The 20,862-nt window shown below is 43.9% G+C and overlaps 1 protein-coding gene across 5 annotated transcripts in view; it reads left to right on the top strand.

The window, feature by feature from the left end:
* LOC139259926 (signal transducer and activator of transcription 1-alpha/beta-like) overlaps positions 1-20,862 on the top strand; it is an 82,151-nt gene that overhangs the window by 44,718 nt on the left and 16,571 nt on the right. For 3 of the 5 annotated variants that reach the window (XM_070875881.1, XM_070875878.1, XM_070875879.1), the window contains exons 17-23: positions 1,718-1,853; positions 3,384-3,436; positions 3,532-3,626; positions 3,765-3,904; positions 5,012-5,200; positions 11,656-11,731; positions 17,362-17,585. In XM_070875881.1, the coding sequence (XP_070731982.1) occupies positions 1,718-1,853; positions 3,384-3,436; positions 3,532-3,626; positions 3,765-3,904; positions 5,012-5,200; positions 11,656-11,731; positions 17,362-17,585 (913 nt within the window). The remainder of the gene's footprint in view (positions 1-1,717; positions 1,854-3,383; positions 3,437-3,531; positions 3,627-3,764; positions 3,905-5,011; positions 5,201-11,655; positions 11,732-17,361; positions 17,586-20,862) is intronic. The other 2 variants (XM_070875883.1, XM_070875882.1) reach the window with 1 other exon arrangement.

Raw genomic sequence — 20,862 nt, 5'->3', positions numbered from 1 at the left:
CATCTCTGTTTTAAATGGGTGGCCCCTTATTCTAAGATCATGCCCTCTAGTTCTAGTCTCCCCCATCAGTGGAAACATCCTCTCTGCATCCACCTTGTCAAGCCCCCTCATAATCTTATACGTTTCTATAAGATCACCTCTCATTCTTCTGAATTCCAATGAGTAGAGGCCCAACCTACTCAACCTTTCCTCATAAGTCAACCCCCTCATCCCCGGAATCAACCTAGTGAACCTTTTCTGAACTGCTTCCAAAGCAAGTGTATCCTTTTGTAAATATGGAAACCAAAACTGCACACAGTATTCCAGGTGTGGCCTCACCAATACCTTGTATAGCTGTAGCAAGACTTCCCTGCTTTTATACTCCATCCCCATTGCAATAAAGACCAAGATACCATTGGCCTTCCTGATCATGTGCTGTACCTGCATACATACATGTGTTTCATGCACAAGTACCTCCAGGTCCTGCTGTACTGCGGCACTTTGCAATCTTTCTCCATTTAAATAATAACTTGCTCTTTGATTTTTTTTCTGCCAAAGTGCATGACCTCACACTTTCCAACATTATACTCCATCTGCCAAATTTTTGCCCACTCACTTATCATGTCTATATTCCTTTGCAGATTTTTTGTGTCCTCCTCACACATTGCTTTTCCTCCCCTCTTTGTATCGTCAGCAAACTTGGCTACGTTACACTCAGTCCCTTCTTCCAAGTCGTTAATATAGATTGTGAATAGTTGGAGTCCCAGCACTGATCCCTGTGCCCCCCCCCCCCCCCCCCCCACTCTAGTTACTGGTTGCCAACTAGAGAATGAACCATTTATCCTGACTCTGTTTTCTGTTAGTTAGCCAATCCTCTATCCATGCTAATATATTACTCCCAACCCTGTGAACTTTTATCTAGTGCAGTAACCTTTTATGTGGAAGCTTGTCAAATGCCTCTGGAAGTCCAAATGCACCACATTCACTGGTTCCCCTTTATCCACCCTGTTTAAAAGCAGAGAAGTCCTTCTACAGGGCATTGGTAAGGCCACATCTGGAGTACTGAGTACAGTTTTGGTCTCCGTATTTAAGGAAGGATATACTTACATTGGAAGCTGTTCAGAGAAGGTTCACTTAGGTTGATTCCGTAGATGATGGGGTTGACTTATGAAGATAGGTTGTGTAGGTTGGGCCTATACTCATTGGAGTTCAGAAGAATGAGAGGTGATCTTATTGAAACTTATAAGATAATGAGGGGGCTCGACAAAGTGGATGCAGAGAGGATATTTCCACTCATAGGGGAAACTAAAACTAGGGGACATAGTCTTAGAATAAGGGGCCGCCCATTTAAAACTGAGATGAGGAGAAATTTCTTCTGAGGGTTGAAAATCTATGGAATTCTTTGCCCCAGAGAACTGTGGAGGCTGGGTCATTGAATATATTTAAGGTGGAAATAGGCAGATTTTTGAGTGAAAAGGGAGTAAAGGGTTATGGGGAGCGGGCAGGAAAATGGAGCTGAGTCCATGATCTTATTGAATGACGGAGCAGGCTCAAGGGGCCAATTGGCCTACTCCTGCTCCTATTATGTTCTTTATTAGAATTGTGAAGGTGAAAAAAAAATTGGGAAAGATTTGGGACAGATAAAATTGTGCAGAATTTAAAAGTTGTCACGTTCATTGTACATGATCCATTATAATGTATGTTTTCTATTCTTAACAAAGTTTTGCTTCTTTCTCAGACTTTGGCTTTTTTCTCCAACCCTCCAGCTGCCATGTGGAGCCAACTGTCTGAGGTACTGAGTTGGCAGTTCTCCTCTGTCACCAAGCGAGGCCTTAACACTGAGCAGCTTAGCATGCTGGGTGAGAAGTTGCTAGGTAAGATCTTGAAGATCAGTAACCAAAGATGTTGAGGAAAAGCATTTCATACTAGTCTGACGTGGAAGGGACAGCAATTCCTACTAGCATCAGGAAAGAACAGAATCATCCATGTCTCCTCTCATTGTTGTTTTTTTTGGAGTTGGGATATGCAGGGAAAGTACCCTGGTGGTCATTCAAAGCTCTGAGGGTGACAACATTTAATTGAAGAAATTCCTCTTGCACATTGACTCCATATATAATGCATTTTGGATGAGCCTTTGTTCCTCCAGAATGAGTGAGCCACGGCATTCGTTGCTAGGAAGAGATACAGACAATGGGCTCAATTTTCCCCAGTGGTTTGTGCCGTTATTTTGAGCAGGCTGCTCTTTTTGGCCTAAATTGAAAAACCACAGTTTCCCCAATCAATTTGCACCAGGGTAACTCAGTTAGTTACGATTTTTTTTAAGTCAGTTTTGTTTTCAGCCAAAGTGGGCATAACCAGCCACCTATGCCAATTCTGGCCATTTAGGGAAGTTTGGCCAGCTGAGAGTTACTCCAGTTCTGATTAGGCCAGATTAGAAAAACCTTAAGAGTTAAGGAAAGCGGCGCAGCAGATGCCCGGACAGTGAAAGAATTGAAAAACACATAGCAACAACTTACCTTCAACTCCGCCCAAGGGTTGTCCCGTCCCATTCTCAGTCCCCCCTGGTTCACACACACAGTCCGATTGCATTCTCCGACCCCGGTTCACACACACACAGTCTGGTCCCACAGAAAGTGAGAGAGATGCCAAAATGAAGAAATCCAACAGGGAAACTTAGAACATTATTTTTTGGTATACTTGGGCCCAAAAAAATCGGGCATAACTCTTCAAGTACGCCAAAAAATGCTTTGGGGAAAATTGAGGCCTTTGTGTGGTCCCACTTAGAGTTCAGTTATTTCAATACAAAGGTTGGACATTTGCACCCCCTCCCAGTGATAAAGAACTCTAATAACATTTTGTCTAGTATATCAAAGATATTTTAATAGTCAATTTTCTAGTTGATGCATAACTTATTAATGAAGATTGGGTGCTATGTATTTGTCCTAGTTACTATTTTGAAATGCTCAGTATTTATGGATTGACTACAAAAGTTAATTGAACATTGTTTATTCAGTCTTAACATAATGGTCATCACCGAACATGTATACAGCTGAGTGAATTACGTTTACTGTTCATATTAAGTGTTGTTAACTCTTAACTGTTGTTGGGTTGTAGCTGTGTAAAAAGAAAAACATTTCCTCTACCTGTAAGAATTTAGTCTTGATTTTTTTTTTAAAAACTACATGTCATAGGTGGAGCAAAATAGATGATGTCTAATATGTCTTTTAAATGCATCACCGTGTACAGTACAAAAGAAAGGAAAAGAGTAACTAGTAGAACACGTATGACTTTGCAATCATATCACCTTAGGAAAAATGCAATTTTTAAGCCTATGCATTATTTAAAAATGCATTGCAAAATGTGAAAATCATTAAACTTACAAAATTGGTCTGTCTATGTATTAGGTCCAAATAATTGTTTCAATGAAAATTCAATTCCATGGACAAGATTTTGTAAGGTAACTAGTTAACTCTTCAAAGTTATTGCTGCTAATTGAATTTTAAAATTGCTTATTCCTCTAAATCCTTTTGATTACTTTCTATGATATTTCAGGAGAATCTAAATGAAAAGCCCTTCTCATTTTGGCTCTGGATTGAAGGGATTTTAGAGTTAATCAAAAAGCACCTTCTACTTCTTTGGAATGATGGGTAAGTAAAACAGTATTGGCCATAATATAAAGCTTGTATAACAACTATGTATATTCATGGAGTAGATATTTGTCTGTACCACCTGTTTTTAAACAACATAAAATGAGAGGAAACTAAATTTAGTTTTGATCATTTCAGGTGGATCATGGGATTTGTGAGTAAGGAAAAAGAACGTGCTTTGCTGAAGGACAGGCAGCCGGGTACATTTTTACTGAGGTTCAGTGAGAGCAGCAGAGAAGGTGCCATTACTTTTACCTGGGTGGAAATATCACTAAATGGTGAGTGGATTAAATTCTACAGGCAGACAAGTCTCTTGGTTGGCCAGAAATTTAAATTGTTCAGATTTTGTTAGTCTCCTAAGAAGGCACTTTTTTTTTCCTAAATGACAGTGATGCAAATTGAATTTAGTTTACACTTTACTGATGCTCCAGATTCCAAAATGGCAAATTATTAGTGATGCTTCTCTTAACGAGCTATTATTAGAGTTGATGCAATAATTGAGAAAAAATTCAAGCTAAACAAAATCTCTTCAATTTCCATCAACTGTTTATTTAAAGATGAGGAAATCTTAAATTCACTATGGAAAACCAGTGCTTTTTTGGAGCTTGAGGTTATTAACAAACCTGAATATATAAGTTTACATAATTTAAAGTAATAGCTTGATTCATCCGTGGCACTTGAAAGGCTGTATATTGGGCTGAGACCCAGGTACACATGTCAGGATTTCCACTGGGCCTTGCAGAGGACAGAGCCTTCACCCACCTCTTTATTAGACCTTTGTTGCAGGATGGGCTGGGGAATACCAACATCAGAAGCTCCTGTGTTCCAGCATTCCCGAGGGACCTGGCGATTCTTAGTGGTTGTATTGCTGATTAGAATGGGGGTACTAGGGTGCATATGAACCCCACCAGGATTGTGGCCTCAACCTCCAAAAGAAATGGGCAACTTACTTATTAATTAAATTGTGCCATATTATAAAGAGGGCTTCTGAGGCAATCTATAATTATTTCCAGATACGCCAATGTCTGGTAATTTTTTCAAACCACGTAAAAGTTCAAAATCATTAAAGAATCCACAAATGGGGAAAAATAAAGCTGTGGTCAAATTCACAATAAAGTACACTGACTTCAAAGTTTAAAAATTGAGCGCATGAAAACCAAATGCCGATGATTTTTTTTCCTGTTCCTTACTGTGTATATGGGATTGTTTTTAAAAAAAGACTATTTTTTTTTTAAACACGCTCATGTACCAAAATCCATAGGGTTGAGAATGTCCCTTAAATTGTCTACCATACTTAGGCACCTGTTACACAAAGGCTACATCTAGGGTGAAAATTTGTGTATTTTCTTCAAAACTTGCAAATGTCTGAATGCTTTTCTTTCCAGATGAGTCACAATTTCACTCAGTAGAGCCATACACAAAGCATCAACTGTCAGCTGTTACCTTCCCAGACATCATTCGCAATTACAAAGTTATGGCAGCTGAAAATATTCCTGAAAATCCATTGAAGTATTTGTATCCTGAGGTTCCCAAAGATCAAGCATTTGGAAAGTATTACTCCAGGCCGAAAGATCGTAAGTATAGCTGTACCCGTGTAACAAAGTGGGATTTTTTTGCAAGTTTAAATAATGATCACCGTGATAGGATTGGACTTTTTCAAGAGCTGAGAACTTAAATAACTTAACATTATATCAATTGTCTGTTGCTGTTTTAAATGGAAGCTGTGATGGAACTGTAAGAACAAAATTAACTTGCACGTTACATCGATTTGAAAATCAGAGCCTCGGTATTTTATCACTTAAGTGGAGCAAGCAGGTTTCATTTAAAAAGGTGAATCGTTAACAGAAATTCTTTGTGCCAATTGTGGGTCAATCATAGAAACATAGAAAATAGGTGCAGGAGTAGGCCATTCGGCCCTTCTAGCCTGCACCGCCATTCAATGAGTTCAAGGCTGAACATGCAACTTCAGTACCCCATTCCTGCTTTCTCGCCATATCCCTTGATCCCCCTAGTAATAAGGACTTCATCTAACTCCCTTTTGAATATATTTAGTGAATTGGCCTCAACAACTTTCTGTGGTACAGAATTCCACAGGTTCACCACTCTCTGGGTGAAGAAGTTTCTCCTCATCTCGGTCCCAAATGGCTTACCCCTGGTTCTGGATTTCCCCAACATTGGGAACATTCTTCCTGCATCTAACCTGTCTAAACCCATCAGAATTTTAAACGTTTCTATGAGGTCCCCTCCCATTCTTCTGAACTCCAGTGAATACAAGCCCAGTTGATCCAGTCTTTCTTGATAGGTCAGTCCCGCCATCCTGGGAATCAGTCTGGTGAACCTTCGCTGCACTCCCTCAATAGCAAGAATGTCCTTCCTGTCAGATCAAAACTGTACGCAATACTCCAGGTGTGGCCTCACCAAGGCCCTGTACAACTGTAGCAACACCTCCCTGTCCCTGTACTCAAATCCCCTCGCTATGAAGGCCAACATGCCATTTGCTTTCTTAACCGCCTGCTGTACCTGCATGCCAACCTTCAATGACTGATGTACCATGACACCCAGGTCTCGTTGCACCTCCCCTTTTCCTAATCTGTCACCATTCAGATAATAGTCTGTCTCTCTGTTTTTACCACCAAAGTGGATAACCTCACATTTATCCACATTATACTTCATCTGCCATGCATTTGCCCACTCACCTAACCTATCCAAGTCACTCTGCAGCCTCATAGCATCCTCCTCGCAGCTCACACTGCCACCCAACTTAATGTCATCCGCAAATTTGGAGATACTACATTTAATCCCCTCGTCTAAATCATTAATGTACAGTGTAAACAGCTGGAGCCCCAGCACAGAACCTTGCGGTACCCCACTAGTCACTGCCTGCCATTCTGAAAAGTATCCATTTACTCCTACTCTTTGCTTCCTGTCTGACAACCAGTTCTCAATCCACGTCAGCACACTACCCCCAATCCCATGTGCTTTAACTTTGCACAAGGTCTCTTGTGTGAGACCTTGTCGAAAGCCTTCTGGTTACTTGGATGTCCACCTAGTGACTGACACCCTTCTCCCCCCACCTCGGGTCGCTCTAAACAACAGTGACTGACTCCCTTCTTCCCCCCCCCCCCCCCCCCCCCCCACCCCTCAGGTCATTCTGTACACACAGTGACACCACATTGCACGGACGCAACCCCTCCCCCCCCCCTCCCCCCTCTCCACGGCCCAGCTACTGCCAGCATCAGTAAAGGGAGGTGGGGGGGCGACGGGGAACATTTCCTAGAAATAACTCATGTTCAGCAATGAATAGCTAAGTGGGCATGACTCCAATGGCTTCTTCCTGAGTGGTGTTACATATGTTACAAAATTAATTTCCTACCACTCATAAAATTAGCCATCGGCGTGTTACACAGGTACTGGTCAGTTACTCCAGTCAAACAGACGTGAAACAATCCAATCCAATCCTCTGCAATCCAATTGGGTTTATTTTTTAAATAATGTTTCGAGTGGAAGTGTCTGTTTTCTGCGGGATCAGAAATACACCAGGCAGCGTTGTTCAGCAAACACCGAGTTCAGTGTGTCTCTGAATTCACGGCAGCTGGCAAGACATGGCGAGGGAGGGGAAGTGGTATTGGGGGGTGGGGGGGGGGAGAAATGGGTGGGGTGGGTCTGCTTTGGAGCCGATCTGTCAAAAAAACGAAGCCCAGAGCTAAGGGAATGACGGAAGACAGTGCAAAGCATAGTAAAGGTCCCGAGGGATTAGAAGGGCAGGTGTATGAGATTACAACATGCTTCAGCTATGCGCCTGTCCCAGACAGTTTGTGTATATTTTTTGGGAACATCGATTAGCTGATTACATTGTGGCTTGAGTTCTGCCATGTTTAGTGTGAATATGAGGTTTTTTATTTTATTTTTCTTTCATTTTATTACCAACAACTAAGTATGACATTACTGCCTACTGATCGGCAGTTACAAGTTTTCTTCATTATGGTATGTCGTTATGGTATCGGCTACTATATCATGGTAAATTGCTTTTGAGTTTGTGCTGTTCAGTTGGTTCTAACTAGGAACTATTGGGGGAGGAGTGAGGATGAATTCTGGAATGTGTTGGAAAAAGAACAAAAATCACCTTCCAAATGTCGCACCTTTTCAGTGCTAAAAATGTTCAATTTCACAACCAACCAAGGTATTATTGAGAATAGCACATCGCAGCCTGTGTGTGAGATACCTGCAACTGTTTTGTAAGTATCTCCAAGTTTTCCCATTTTGATTTTATTTCCCTCATCCATTCACAAAAACCCTATAGTCCCCCCACCCCCATCGTGCACCCAGTTGTTGTTCCTTAAATGATTCCAGAGTATTTCGCTCTGTTGTGTCTGGAAGGAGCTAGAGTGATCAATAATTGGAAATCCATTCTATGCATTCTATATCCTTTTCCTTCCTGACATTAGTCCTAAATTTGACTTTTGCTACTGTGTCTCTGTCCTATGCTCAGAATTTAATTTGCAATAATTTTCCAGATTGACTTTTTCCTTCCTGCCACTAAGTTGCATAACTAACTTTTTCAGTTACCTTCTTTCAAGGCTGAAAAGCCCAAACTTCTCCAATCTTTCCTCTGACATAGAAACATAGAAAATAGGTGCAGGAGCAGGCCATTCAGCCCTTCTAGCCTGCACCGCCATTCAATGAGTTCATGGCTGAACATGAAACTTCAGTACCCCCTTCCTGCTTTCACGCCATACCCCTTGATCCCCCGAGTAGTAAGGACTTCATCTAACTCCCTTTTGAATATATTTAGTGAATTGGCCTCAACTACTTCCTGTGGTAGAGAATTCCACAGGTTCACCACTCTCTGGGTGAAGAAGTTTCTCCTTATCTCGGTCCTAAATGGCTTACCCCTTATCCTTAGACTGTGACCCCTGGTTCTGGACTTCCCCAACATTGGGAACATTCTTCCTGCATCCAACCTGTCCAAACCCATCAGAATTTTAAACGTTTCTATGAGGTCCCCTCTCACTCTTCTGAACTCCAGTGAATACAAGCCCAGTTGATCTAGTCTTTCTTGATAGGTCAGTCCCACCATCCCGGGAATCAGTCTGGTGAATCTTCGCTGCACTCCCTCAATAGCAAGAATGTCCTTCCTCAAGTTAGGAGACCAAAACTGTACACAATACTCCAGGTGTGGCCTCACCAAGGCCCTGTACAACTGTAGCAACACCTCCCTGCCCCTGTACTCAAATCCCCTCGCTATGAAGGCCAACATGCCATTTGCTTTCTTAACTGCCTGCTGTACCTGCATGCCAACCTTCAATGACTGATGTACCATGACACCCAGGTCTCGTTGCACCTTCCCTTTTCCTAATCTGTCACCATTCAGATAATAGTCTGTCTCTCTGTTTTTACCACCAAAGTGGATAACCTCACATTTATCCACATTATACTTCATCTGCCACGCATTTGCCCATTCACCTAACCTATCCAAGTCACTCTGTAGCCTCATAGCATCCTCCTCGCAGCTCACACTGCCACCCAACTTAGTGTCATCCGCAAATTTGGAGATACTACATTTAATCCCCTTGTCTAAATCATTAATGTACAATGTAAACAGCTGGGGCCCCAGCACAGAACCCTGCGGTACCCCACTAGTCACTGCCTGCCATTCCGAAAAGTACCCATTTACTCCTACTCTTTGCTTCCTGTCTGACAACCAGTTCTCAATCCACGTCAGCACACTACCCCCAATCCCATGTGCTTTAACTTTGCACATTAATCTCCTGTGTGGGACCTTGTCGAAAGCTTTCTGAAAGTCCAAATATACCACATCAACTGGTACTCCTTTGTCCACTTTATTGGAAACATCCTCAAATAATTCCAGAAGATTTGTCAAGCATGATCTTCCTTTCACAAATCCATGCTGACTTGGACCTATCATGTCACCATTTTCATGACACTAGGGATCAAACTTGTGGCTCTTCTCTGAACCTTCCCCAGTGCTGAATGTCTCACTGACTAGAAATGGACACCCTATTCGAGGTGATCTGACTACAGTTTGAAAATGACTGCTTCTGATTGGCAGTTTTAAATGTTGTGGCTATATATTTCTGCATTCCATTTGCTTTGCTACTTGTTTCTCCATAGTGGTTAGACATATAGGGCCCAAGTTTCCACAAGAAAAAAAACGGGCGCCCCTCCGAGCTGGGTGCCCGTTTTTCGTGCCTAAAACGGCGCCTAAAAAAATCCTCTGTATTCTCCACCGACTTACAGGTCCTCTGGCACTCGGCGCAGCCAGCACGAGCTGTGGGGGGGGGCGGAGCCAGGTCCCGGCGCTGAAAACAGTGCCGAGACCTCTGCACATGCGCGCCACAGTCGGCACGCAAGTGCAGTAGCTCCAGGCGCCGAACTGTGTGGGAGGGGCCCGAAGCACGCAGCCCCTAGCCCTGGCCCAATGGCCTCACTGGGGCTGCGTGAATGAGGCTCCTCCCACGGCCAGCTCCTGCTCCCCGTCCGACCAGACCCGACCCGAGACCCGCCCCGACCGAGACCCGCTCCCCCCCCCCCGCCCCGACCCGACACCCGCTCTCCCCCCGCCCCGAGACCCGCGCCCCGCCCCGATACCCGCTTCCCCCCCCCCCCCCCCGAGCCGACACCCGCTCCTGTTCTCCGATCCCCCCCCCCTCCCCCCCCCCCTTTTTCTTCTCCCCCTCCCTCTCCCTCCCTCCCCTCTCTCTCTCTTCTCCCCCTCCCTCTCTCTTCTCCCTCTCTCCCTTCCCTTCTCTCCCTCTCTCTCCTCCCTTCTCTCCCTCTCTCTCTCGCTCAGCGGCACGAACAGCTGCAGAATTCTCCCTGGCTGAAGCACTTTCACACAGGTAGGAAGATGGTTTATTTAATCTTTTCTTGGCTTATAAATGTTTATTTAGGTTGGATTTATTTGTATAATATTTGTAGAAGAAAAAATAGGATTTATTGTCGAATTTAATGAGTTCCCTTCCCCCCCACCCTGTTCTGGACGCCTAATTTGTAACCTGCGCCTGATTTTTTAATGTGTAGAACAGGTTTTTTCAGTTCTACAAAAATCTTCACTGGCGCCATTCTACTTTAGTTTGGAGTATGTTTTCACTGTGGAAACTTTCAAATCAGGCGTCAGTGGCCGGACACGCCCCCTTTTGAAGAAAAAATTCTGTTCTAAACTAGAACTGTTCTACCTGACTAGAACTGCAGGAAAAAAAAATGTGGAGAATTGCGATTTCTAAAATAGTCCGTTCTCCACCAGTTGCTCCTAAAAAATCAGGCGCGAATCATGTAGAAACTTGGGCCCATAGAGTTCCAAGTATACTGCCCCCAAATTTTGATTTTGGAAAAAATTTTATTCAGTACTTCAGTCAGCCATTTTATTCCCATTATTCGCAGTTGTTAGGAATTGCTGCTGTTCTGTTTCCTTTGATGCAGCCTGGGAAAATAGTGTAGAATTTTTGTAACAAATAATTAAAAAATTTACTTGGCTGTTAGTCAAATTTAATGTGATAATGTGCAACTCCATCTGGCAAGATTTTGTGCCGATATTCTGCTGTGGTTGAAGTATTTTCTGCAGAGTTCATGTCTGCTCGGGGGGTGGGGTGGGGGGTGGGAAGGAACCCGAACATTCATCTAAGAGGACATCCAGTCTACAAGTCACTGTGCACCTTTGATATCATTGTCGTTTACATGTTAGCTAGGGGTATCCTTTCTTGATCTCGCCACTCATCCTTTTGGTTTGCACTGTTCTCAAGTAGTTAAATACTTTACTTTTAGTTAGAGGGCTGCCTTTCTCTGGACCTGACTGCAAATTGAATCAGGTTGCTAGATCAAACACCTCCATTCCATGCAATGTATTTTTATAGAGTAAAACTGGCCTCTGGCCCACTCCTTACCGGCTGTCCTTTGATAATTTATAAAGGAACTTTGGTGGCCTTGGAGATGTCCATTTCCTGGGAAGGAATAATATTTTTATTTATGAACCAAGAAAGTGACCTAAAGATCCTTGTTTCTTCTCCTTTAGCTTCAGAGCCGATGGATGTAGATGACTCCAAGACCAGTGGTTACATAAAGACTGAACTGATTTCAGTGTCTGAAGTGTAAGTAACCTTTGTTAACTATTTTTCTTTTCCTTCTTAAACTGTTTTAATGCAGGTAAACTGTATGTTTTGTTCATTGACTTTTCTACAGCCAAATCTTACTAATTCTAAATGCAAGTTACTTGAAATAAAATAATCTAGAAATGACGGCCTTTTGATCATTTTTTTGGAAAATGCAGGTGGTGGTGGTTGTTCAAGTTTTAAGCTTGCTCTTTGTGGGTAATTTGGGGCAGAATAATTAATGTCTAAGTAAGTGAAGTTTTTAATTAAATAGACACATCTTTTTCCAATACGTACCAAGGCTCTCATTGCTTGTACAATTGTACATGCACAGGCATGAAACATCTATCTTTATTGCATTCTATAATGCTACCAAGTATTATGCTACTCCTGAAAACAAAAAAATTGCATAGTGGTCTGACATGACCAAAGCAGTTGGAAGTACATAAGTACTAGTAAGCAATGTTCCCGTTAAGCTACGCAGCGGGCAGGCCGCTCACTGGCTTTTAAATGGACAAAACGCACATGTGCAAACATTTGAATGGGCTGCACAGCCTGTTACAAATTCTAATAATTTACTTATTGAGCTGACAATGCAGAATGTTCTCAAAGTACACCTGCTTAAAAATAATCGGAGCATTTTATAATTATTGCTGTTCTACCTTTTAAGTCACATTGCAGGGGGAGTTTTAGCCCCCAAAAAACAGGTAGGTTGGGCGGGAGATTAAAGTGTTAAAAGACTGAATCCTGACCACAGCACTCCCATTTCTGCATTTAGCAGAGTGGGATGGGGAGCAGGCAGCCAACCCATTCCCAGGAGGCGGGTCCCACATTTAAATATAACGAGGCTGGCGTGCTTCAGTTTAACTAGCATTTAAAATTTAACTCTGCCTGGTCGGGTTTCTCAAGCCTTGGAGGACCTGCCAGCTAAAGTAAAGCGAAGTCAGCTGGATCCAGAAATGCCTTTACACTTGCTTCCTGGATCCAGCGTCCCTGCCTCACCCACCTACCGCAATCGGAGACCTCCCCACGAGGCCTCCGATTTCCCCCCCCCCCCATCTATTTCCTCCCACACAAGGGCCGCAATCATGCCAACCGTGGTGAAACCAGTGCAGCCGGCGGATGTGGCGGATGGTGAAGCCACTCCTCGTTCCAGCCCGCAATGAATGGAAGAATCTTCCATTGATGGAACTTATAAAGCCCACCCTGCGAGGTTCCCGGCCAATTAAAAGGAGGCGGGTCTGATGATGTCATTTGATATGTCATCAGCTGATTTCCTTAAAGGGACCATGTCCACATTGATTTGACAGTTGTTCGGCAGCATTGAGGTGCTGCAAACACTGACAATGACTGCACAAAGGTGCACGGCCTCATCCAGGCTCTACCGTGACTCCCTCCAGATGCTTATGGCGAGAGACACAGCACATAGGGGAGGTTTTCTTCCCTTCCAATGGGTGGAAGAAACCTCACCAGGACATCAACGCAGCCTGGTTGTACATTGCACAGGAGGGCACAAGCAGGGATGTCAGGAGGAGCTGGCTGCAGTGGTGCAAACTTTTCAATGGTCTCATAGAAACATAGAAAATAGGTGCAGGAGTAGGCCATTCGGCCCTTCTAGCCTGCACCGCCATTCAATGAGTTCATGGTTGAACATGCAACTTCAGTACCCCATTCCTGCTTTCTCACCATACCCCTTGATTCCCCTAGTAGTAAGGACTTCATCTAACTCCTTTTTGAATATATTTAGTGAATTGGCCTCAACAACTTTCTGTGGTAGAGAATTCCACAGGTTCACCACTCTCTGGGTGAAGAAATTCCTCCTCATCTCAGTCCTAAATGGCTTCCCCCTTATCCTTAGACTGTGTCCCCTGGTTCTGGACTTCCCCAACATTGGGAACATTCTTCCTGCATCTAACCTGTCTAACCCCGTCAGAATTTTAAACGTTTCTATGAGGTCCCCTCTCATTCTTCTGAACTCCAGTGAATACAAGCCCAGTTGATCCAGTCTTTCTTGATGGGTCAGTCCCGCCATCCCGGGAATCAGTCTGGTGAACCTTCGCTGCACTCCCTCAATAGCAAGAATGTCCTTCCTCAGGTTAGGAGACCAAAACTGTACACAATACTCCAGGTGTGGCCTCACCAAGGCCCTGTACAATTGTAGCAACACCTCCCTGCCCTTGTACTCAAATCCCCTCGCTATGAAGGCCAACATGCCATTTGCTTTCTTAACCGCCTGCTGTACCTGCATGCCAACCTTCAATGACTGATGTACCATGACACCCAGGTCTCGTTGCACCTCTCCTTTTCCTAATCTGTCACCATTCAGATAATAGTCTGTCTCTCTGTTTTTACCACCAAAGTGGATAACCTCACATTTATCCACATTATACTTCATCTGCCATGCATTTGCCCACTCACCTAACCTATCCAAGTCGCTCTGCAGCCTCATAGAATCCTCCTTGCAGCTCACACTGCTACCCAACTTAGTGTCATCCGCAAATTTGGAGATACTATATTTAATCCCCTCGTCTAAATCATTAATGTACAGTGTAAACAGCTGGGGCCCCAGCACAGAACCTTGCGGTACCCCACTAGTCACTGCCTGCCATTCTGAAAAGTCCCCATTTACTCCTACTCTTTGCTTCCTGTCTGACAACCAGTTCTCAATCCATGTCAGCACACTACCCCCAATCCCATGTGCTTTAACTTTGCACATTAATCTCTTGTGTGGGACCTTGTCGAAAGCCTTCTGAAAGTCCAAATATACCACATCGACTGGTTCTCCCTTGTCCACTCTACTGGAAACATCCTCAAAAAATTCCAGAAGATTTGTCAAGCATGATTTCCCTTTCACAAATCCATGCTGACTTGGACCTATCATATTACCTCTTTCCAAATGCACTGCAATGACATCCTTAATAATTGATTCCATCATTTTACCCACTACCGATGTCAGGCTGACCGGTATGTAATTCCCTGTTTTCTCTCTCCCTCCTTTTTTAAAAAGTGGGGTTACATTGGCTACCCTCCACTCCATAGGAACTGATCCAGAGTCAATGGAATGTTGGAAAATGACTGTCAATGCATCCACTATTTCCAAGGTCACCTCCTTAAGTACTCTGGGATGCAGTCCATCAGGCCCTGGGGATTTATCGGCCTTCAATCCCATCAATTTCCCCAACACAATTTCCCGACTAATAAGGATTTCCCTCAGTTCCTCCTCCTTACTAGACCCTCCGACCCCTTTTATATCCGGAAGGTTGTTTGTGTCCTCCTCAGTGAATACCGAACCAAAGTACTTGTTCAATTGGTCCGCCATTTCTTTGTTCCCCGTTATGACTTCCCCTGATTCTGACTGCAGGGGACCTACGTTTGTCTTTACTAACCTTTTTCTCTTTACATATCTATAGAAACTTTTGCAATCCGTCTTAATGTTCCCTGCAAGCTTCTTCTCGTACTCCATTTTCCCTGCCCTAATCAAACCCTTTGTCCTCCTCTGCTGAGTTCTAAATTTCTCCCAGTCCCCGGGTTCTCTGCTATTTCTGGCCAATTTGTATGCCACTTCCTTGGCTTTAATGCTATCCCTGATTTCCCTTGATAGCCACGGTTGAGCCACCTTCCCTTTTTTATTTTTACGACAGACAGGAATGTACAATTGTTGTAGTTCATCCATGCGGTCTCTAAATGTCTGCCATTGCCCATCCACAGTCAACCCCTTCAGTATCATTCGCCAATCTATCCTAGCCAATTCACGCCTCATACCTTCAAAGTTACCCTTCTTTAAGTTCTGGACCATGGTCTCTGAATTAACTGTTTCATTCTCCATCCGAATGCAGAATTCCACCATATTATGGTCACTCTTCCCCAAGGGGCCTCGCACAACGAGATTGCTAATTAATCCTCTCTCATTACACAACACCCAGTCTAAGATGGCCTCCCCCCTAGTTGGTTCCTCGACATATTGGTCTAAAAAACCATCCCTTATGCACTCCAGGAAATCCTCCTCTACCGTATTGCTTCCAATTTGGTTAACCCAATCTATGTGCATATTAAAGTCACCCATTATAACTGCTGCACCTTTAGATCAGTAGATCATGAAACATTACTGAAAAGCCCCACTCAACATCATCCTGCTGTGCCACTCATCACATCCCCATCACTCTTCCCTACCCTACTCCTGCACATCATCACTTACACCAAGTTACCTTGCAGCTCCAGCCACCCCTCTCTATCTTACATTATCACATCCCCATCTCACTAGCCACACCTCGTCCTCAACCTTGTCCAATCATACCAACAAACAACACACAAGGATAGGCACTTGGGCCTTTTAGTCAATGTTCATGTAGAGTTTCTGCTAATGTGTTCTCAAACATTGAAATCTTTATTTTGAACACTTTGCATTCTTGGATAGATTTGTGTGAAGTTTTGGAAGTTGCTTAGTGAGTTGAAGTGAATGGTGAGACATAAGGGTACCCCCCCACAATGGTGATGTGTGTGAAAGGAATGACTTGGTCATTGCAGGGATGCTTTATGGTGCTGGTGTGGGATGGTACCAACCTGGCACTTCATGTGGCAGCCAGTATGTACAGCATCAAGTGAAGTAACTGTGGCCATGGTGAGACCATCCCTGGTATCCCGGGCAGCAATGTGGTCGGGTTCTGATGCCCTGTGTCCTGTGCAGCATCAGGTGATTGCAGAGAAGGTTGGTGGTGTTGGTGGTGATGCTGGTGTGTTTAGTGATGTTGGGGTTGATCGTGGTGGGATTCTATGGACCAAGGTGAGATTTTCTCAAGGGCACTGATGCTGCTCGAATAGATGGCAGCTGAAGTTGAGATGACAGAAGCGATCCGTCAGTGGTGAGAGATATCTCCAAGGAGGTGACACATGGATAGAGAGTTCACTGCAAACTTCAAACTGCATGCAGCTCAAAAGTGTCTTCCACATCCTGTAGGCTTCGGCCTCTGGAAAGTGAACAGCTGTGAAATGGTAGCTTTTATGCCATGTCGGCAGGTGTCAATTAGTCAAAACAAAGGGGAGTCATTGAGAACCCAACACACTTACCTGACATGAAGCCCGAGCGACAGGAAGCTGCTGAAAAACTTGGTTAAATGCTGCTTAAATGAGTTTAAGCAGCTTTCTAAATATCAAATTGCCTAACTCACTATTTAGTGCCGTGTCTGCAATCAGCAGCAGGACCTGGCACTTTGGAAACTGATAAGGAGGCAGATTTAGAGCGGACTTCTGCCCCACTGTCAATAACAGCCATTTTAACAGCTGGCCTGCCTTCAAACTCATACTCGCAGCGCCGGTAAGATTCCAGCCTTGGCCTCCAATTTCCCCCCCGCCCCCCCCCCCCCCCCCCAAACTCCCAAGGCCTTCGTCTCCCTCTTTCTCTTCCCCCCCCCCCCAGCCCCCTATTTCCTCCTTTGTTTCCTGTCCCACTCATCCCTAGCCTCTTATTTCCTCCCACACAAGGCCTCTGAATCCCCTCCCCCACCAACATCTTTGTTTACCCCACTCTCCCAAGCCTTCTATTTCCTTCCCAAGAGGCCTCCGATCACCTTCCCAATGCTCGTGTCTGACCCCCATGTTCTCTTTTTCTCTCTCTTTCCCCCCTCCCCCCACAGCCAATCCTCTGGAGTCTGGCCACAACATGCTTTCCCCGATGTTCTGGCAACGTGGGGCGGACACATTCGAGGGCCCCGTCAACCACATTGGGGGGTATCCTCAGTCGAGGTAAAAGAAAGACATATCAGTTGTGAACAGATGCGACCGAGACTGGGAGAATGGAATAGAATCCTTACAGGACCCAGTGTGGGAGGATGTGTAAAATTAATGAATTGTTCTGACTGTAAGTAATTCAATTTGACCCCCTTGAGTATAGAAATAAATGCACTACAGTATCTTGTATCCTTTCAATCATTACACTTCCTATAAGAAGTAAAGCCTGGTATTCTAATCCTTCACCTGTAGGTGGTGCTGTTTTCAAGTGACTGAATGTATGTTGTTGTCCCGTAGCTTTTTATACAGTGCTGTATATCAGAGCTGGATCTGCCCTGCTGCAGGTAAAAGTCAGTCAGAACGAATGTGTTTTTTGTGCATCTGATTTGAGAATATTAAGGTTGCAGCAATAGTGATATTTTAGTATAAAGTATTGACTTTTTTCCCCCCCATAGATTTGAATTCAAGAGGATATTGATGTTGATAATTATTAGGATTTCCAGTTACTCAGCTGGTTAAAAGCAACAAGTACTGAGCTATATAGACCAGAAAAATGGGAGATTGTATCCTTGGTCTTTGCTGAGGTGGTAGAGGGTCAACAAAACGGCTTGCATTCGAGACAAGAAAGTTCTGATCACTCGCCAGCAGCCCCTGCTGGAAGCACGTATGTAATCATCGGTGAGGATTGGGCTCAGCTGCAATTCTCTCCAAGGTACAATAGTTCCCCAGTACTCATGAAGGGTACCGGAGAGTGCTTTGTGTGTGTGGAACTGTACCGCAGCAAGCAATCATAACCAGGAGAGGGAAATTGGCACAGAAAGGAGGAAATGAGACTATAACTAGACTTGGATTGATGCACAGTCTGTTGTCTGTTATAACATTGATGCACGGGCTTCCCAATGGGTAAATGTACTATATAGTGTCATACAATAGAATCATAGAAGTTTACAGCACAGAAGGAGGCCATTTCGGCCCATCGTGTCCATGCTGGCCATCAAGAGGCTATCCAGCCGAATCCCACTTTCCAGCTCTAGGTCCAAGTGCACATCCAAGTACTTTTTAAATGTGGTGAGGGTTTCTGCCTCGACCACCTTTTCAGGCAGTGAGTTCCAGACCCCCACAACCCTCTGCGAGAAGGAATTTCCCCTCAAATCCCCTCAACCTTCTACCAATTGCTTTAAATTTATGCCCCCTGGTTGTTGACCCCTCTGCTAAGGGAAATGGGCCCTTTCTATCCACTATATCTAGGCCCCTCATAATTTTATACACCTCAATGAGATCTCCCCTCAGCCTCCTCTCTTCCAATGAAAACAAATCCAGCCTATCCAATCTGTCCTCGTAGCTTAGATTCTCCACTCCAGGCAATATCCTCGTAAATCTCCTCTGTACCCTCTCCAGTGCAATCACGTCCTTCTTGTAATGCGGTGACCAGAGCTGCACGCAATACTCCAGCTGTGGCCTAACCAGTGTTTTATACAGTTCAAGCATAACCCCCACTGCTCTTGTATTCTATGCCTTGGCGAATAAAGTCAAGCATTCCGTATGCCTTCTTAACCACCTTATCTACCTGGCCTGCTACTTTCAGGGATCTGTGGACATGCACTCCAAGGTCCCTTTGTTCTTCTGCACTTCTCAGTATCCTACCATTTAATGTGTGTTCCCTTTCCTTGTTAGCCCTTCGGAAATGCATTACCTCACACTTCTGGATTAAATTCCATTTGCCGCTGTTCTGACCACCTGACCAGTTGATATTTTCCTGCAGTTCACAGTTTCATTATCAACCACACAGCCAATTTTAGTATCATCTGCAAACTTTTTAATCATACCCCCTATATTCAAGTCTAGATCATTGATGTATATCACAAAAAGCAAGGGATCCAGCCAGTACTGAGTCCTGGGGAACCCCACTGGAAACATCCTTCCAGCTGCAAAAACACCCATCAACCATTATCCCTTGCTTCCTGCCTCTCAGGCAATTTTGAATCCAACTTGCCACTTTGCCCTGGATCCCATGGGCTTTTACATTTGTGAGCAGTCTGCCATGTGGGATCTTATCAAAAGCTTTGCTAAAATTCATATGAACTACATCATACGCTTTGAGTTATGCTGATTAGGAGGATCCTATGATTAATCACCAGACTGCTGAGTTAGCTGATCTAGGCTAGGGTTGCAGTAGGAGTGCTACATTGGCTGTTCTGTCTATGGGTCTGGGGGGGGAAATGACAAGGGTTCTTTCCCCTAATTACTATTCAGTGACTTCTAGTGCTGTGTGAATGTCAGATGAGGATAGAGTTGGGATGAGTCCTCTTTGTTCCCCACCAAATAGCCTGGTGGCATTCACTGTTGAGGCTCACATATGAGGAATGACTCCTCCAGTGAAATGCTAGAAGACTGCTGGCTCTATGAAACTTTGCTGTAGCATGAGTCCATGAGAGCGTGGAAGAGTAACTGGGTTGGAGATCAGAGGATTGGTTAGTACCTTTTGCAGAGATGACAAATTATTAATTATAAGGGCAGTTTGGTACTTAAATAAAACACTTGCTCGGCAATTTGCCAAAATACAGGAGCTTTAAAAAAGAGAAAATGATTGCTGTTTTAGTTTATACCATAGTTTATTCCATTTTTTTTTACATTTTCATTTTTTATTCAAACTTGAATAAGTCTTCTGCTTTAGTGCACTGACATTTTGCCACTCACATTTGTGCTGACCATTTAATCTTGCAGCCCTAATGTCTGGGGTTGCATTGAGGGAGCAGGCTGGGGTGAGGGAGCAAGGATTTCTGTTTTCAGGTGAACACATTGGATTCTCTGCCAGGAGAGAAGTCATGTAATGGGGTAGGGAATTGACAACAAGGTACTGAGAGGTTGGTGCTTCTGTTTTGAATGTCAGTAGCAGGAAGGGCAGGAGAGGAGGCTGCAGCCACATTCATACAGACACTGTTGTACTCTTTCCAAACTTTTTCTTTCTTGGACATGTTTTTCTTTACTCATTTTCCAGCCAGTGACTGTGGCTGTGATATGCTGGCCAATCACTGACTCTTACACTGACGGTCATTAAATATAAAAAGTGATTCAGGATGGAGAGCAGGGAAAACTATTTGACACAGTGTTGAGGCTGTGGTATGCACTTTCAGAGTTTGTGATTGAAGCAGAGATCACATCAACATGTAAGAATAGGTTTAAAAGAATGTTAACTTTTTTTAATGCTATATAGGCTGTAATTATGTACAGTAACTGCTTTCAATTAGTTTAGATTTTTAAATTAAATAGGTTCAACTTGTGAAATTAAAAATCAGCAACATTCAAAGCATACTTCAGAATAAAAATTGTGAGTTTACAACTTAAATATTTTCTGTATATTTAGTCGTGGCTCAGTGGCAGCACTCTTGCCTCTGATTCAGCTAGGT

Source organism: Pristiophorus japonicus, chromosome 3, assembly GCF_044704955.1.
Source record: "Pristiophorus japonicus isolate sPriJap1 chromosome 3, sPriJap1.hap1, whole genome shotgun sequence".
Lineage (NCBI taxonomy): Eukaryota > Metazoa > Chordata > Chondrichthyes > Pristiophoridae > Pristiophorus > Pristiophorus japonicus.
This window is presented reverse-complemented; position numbering and strand designations above follow the sequence as displayed.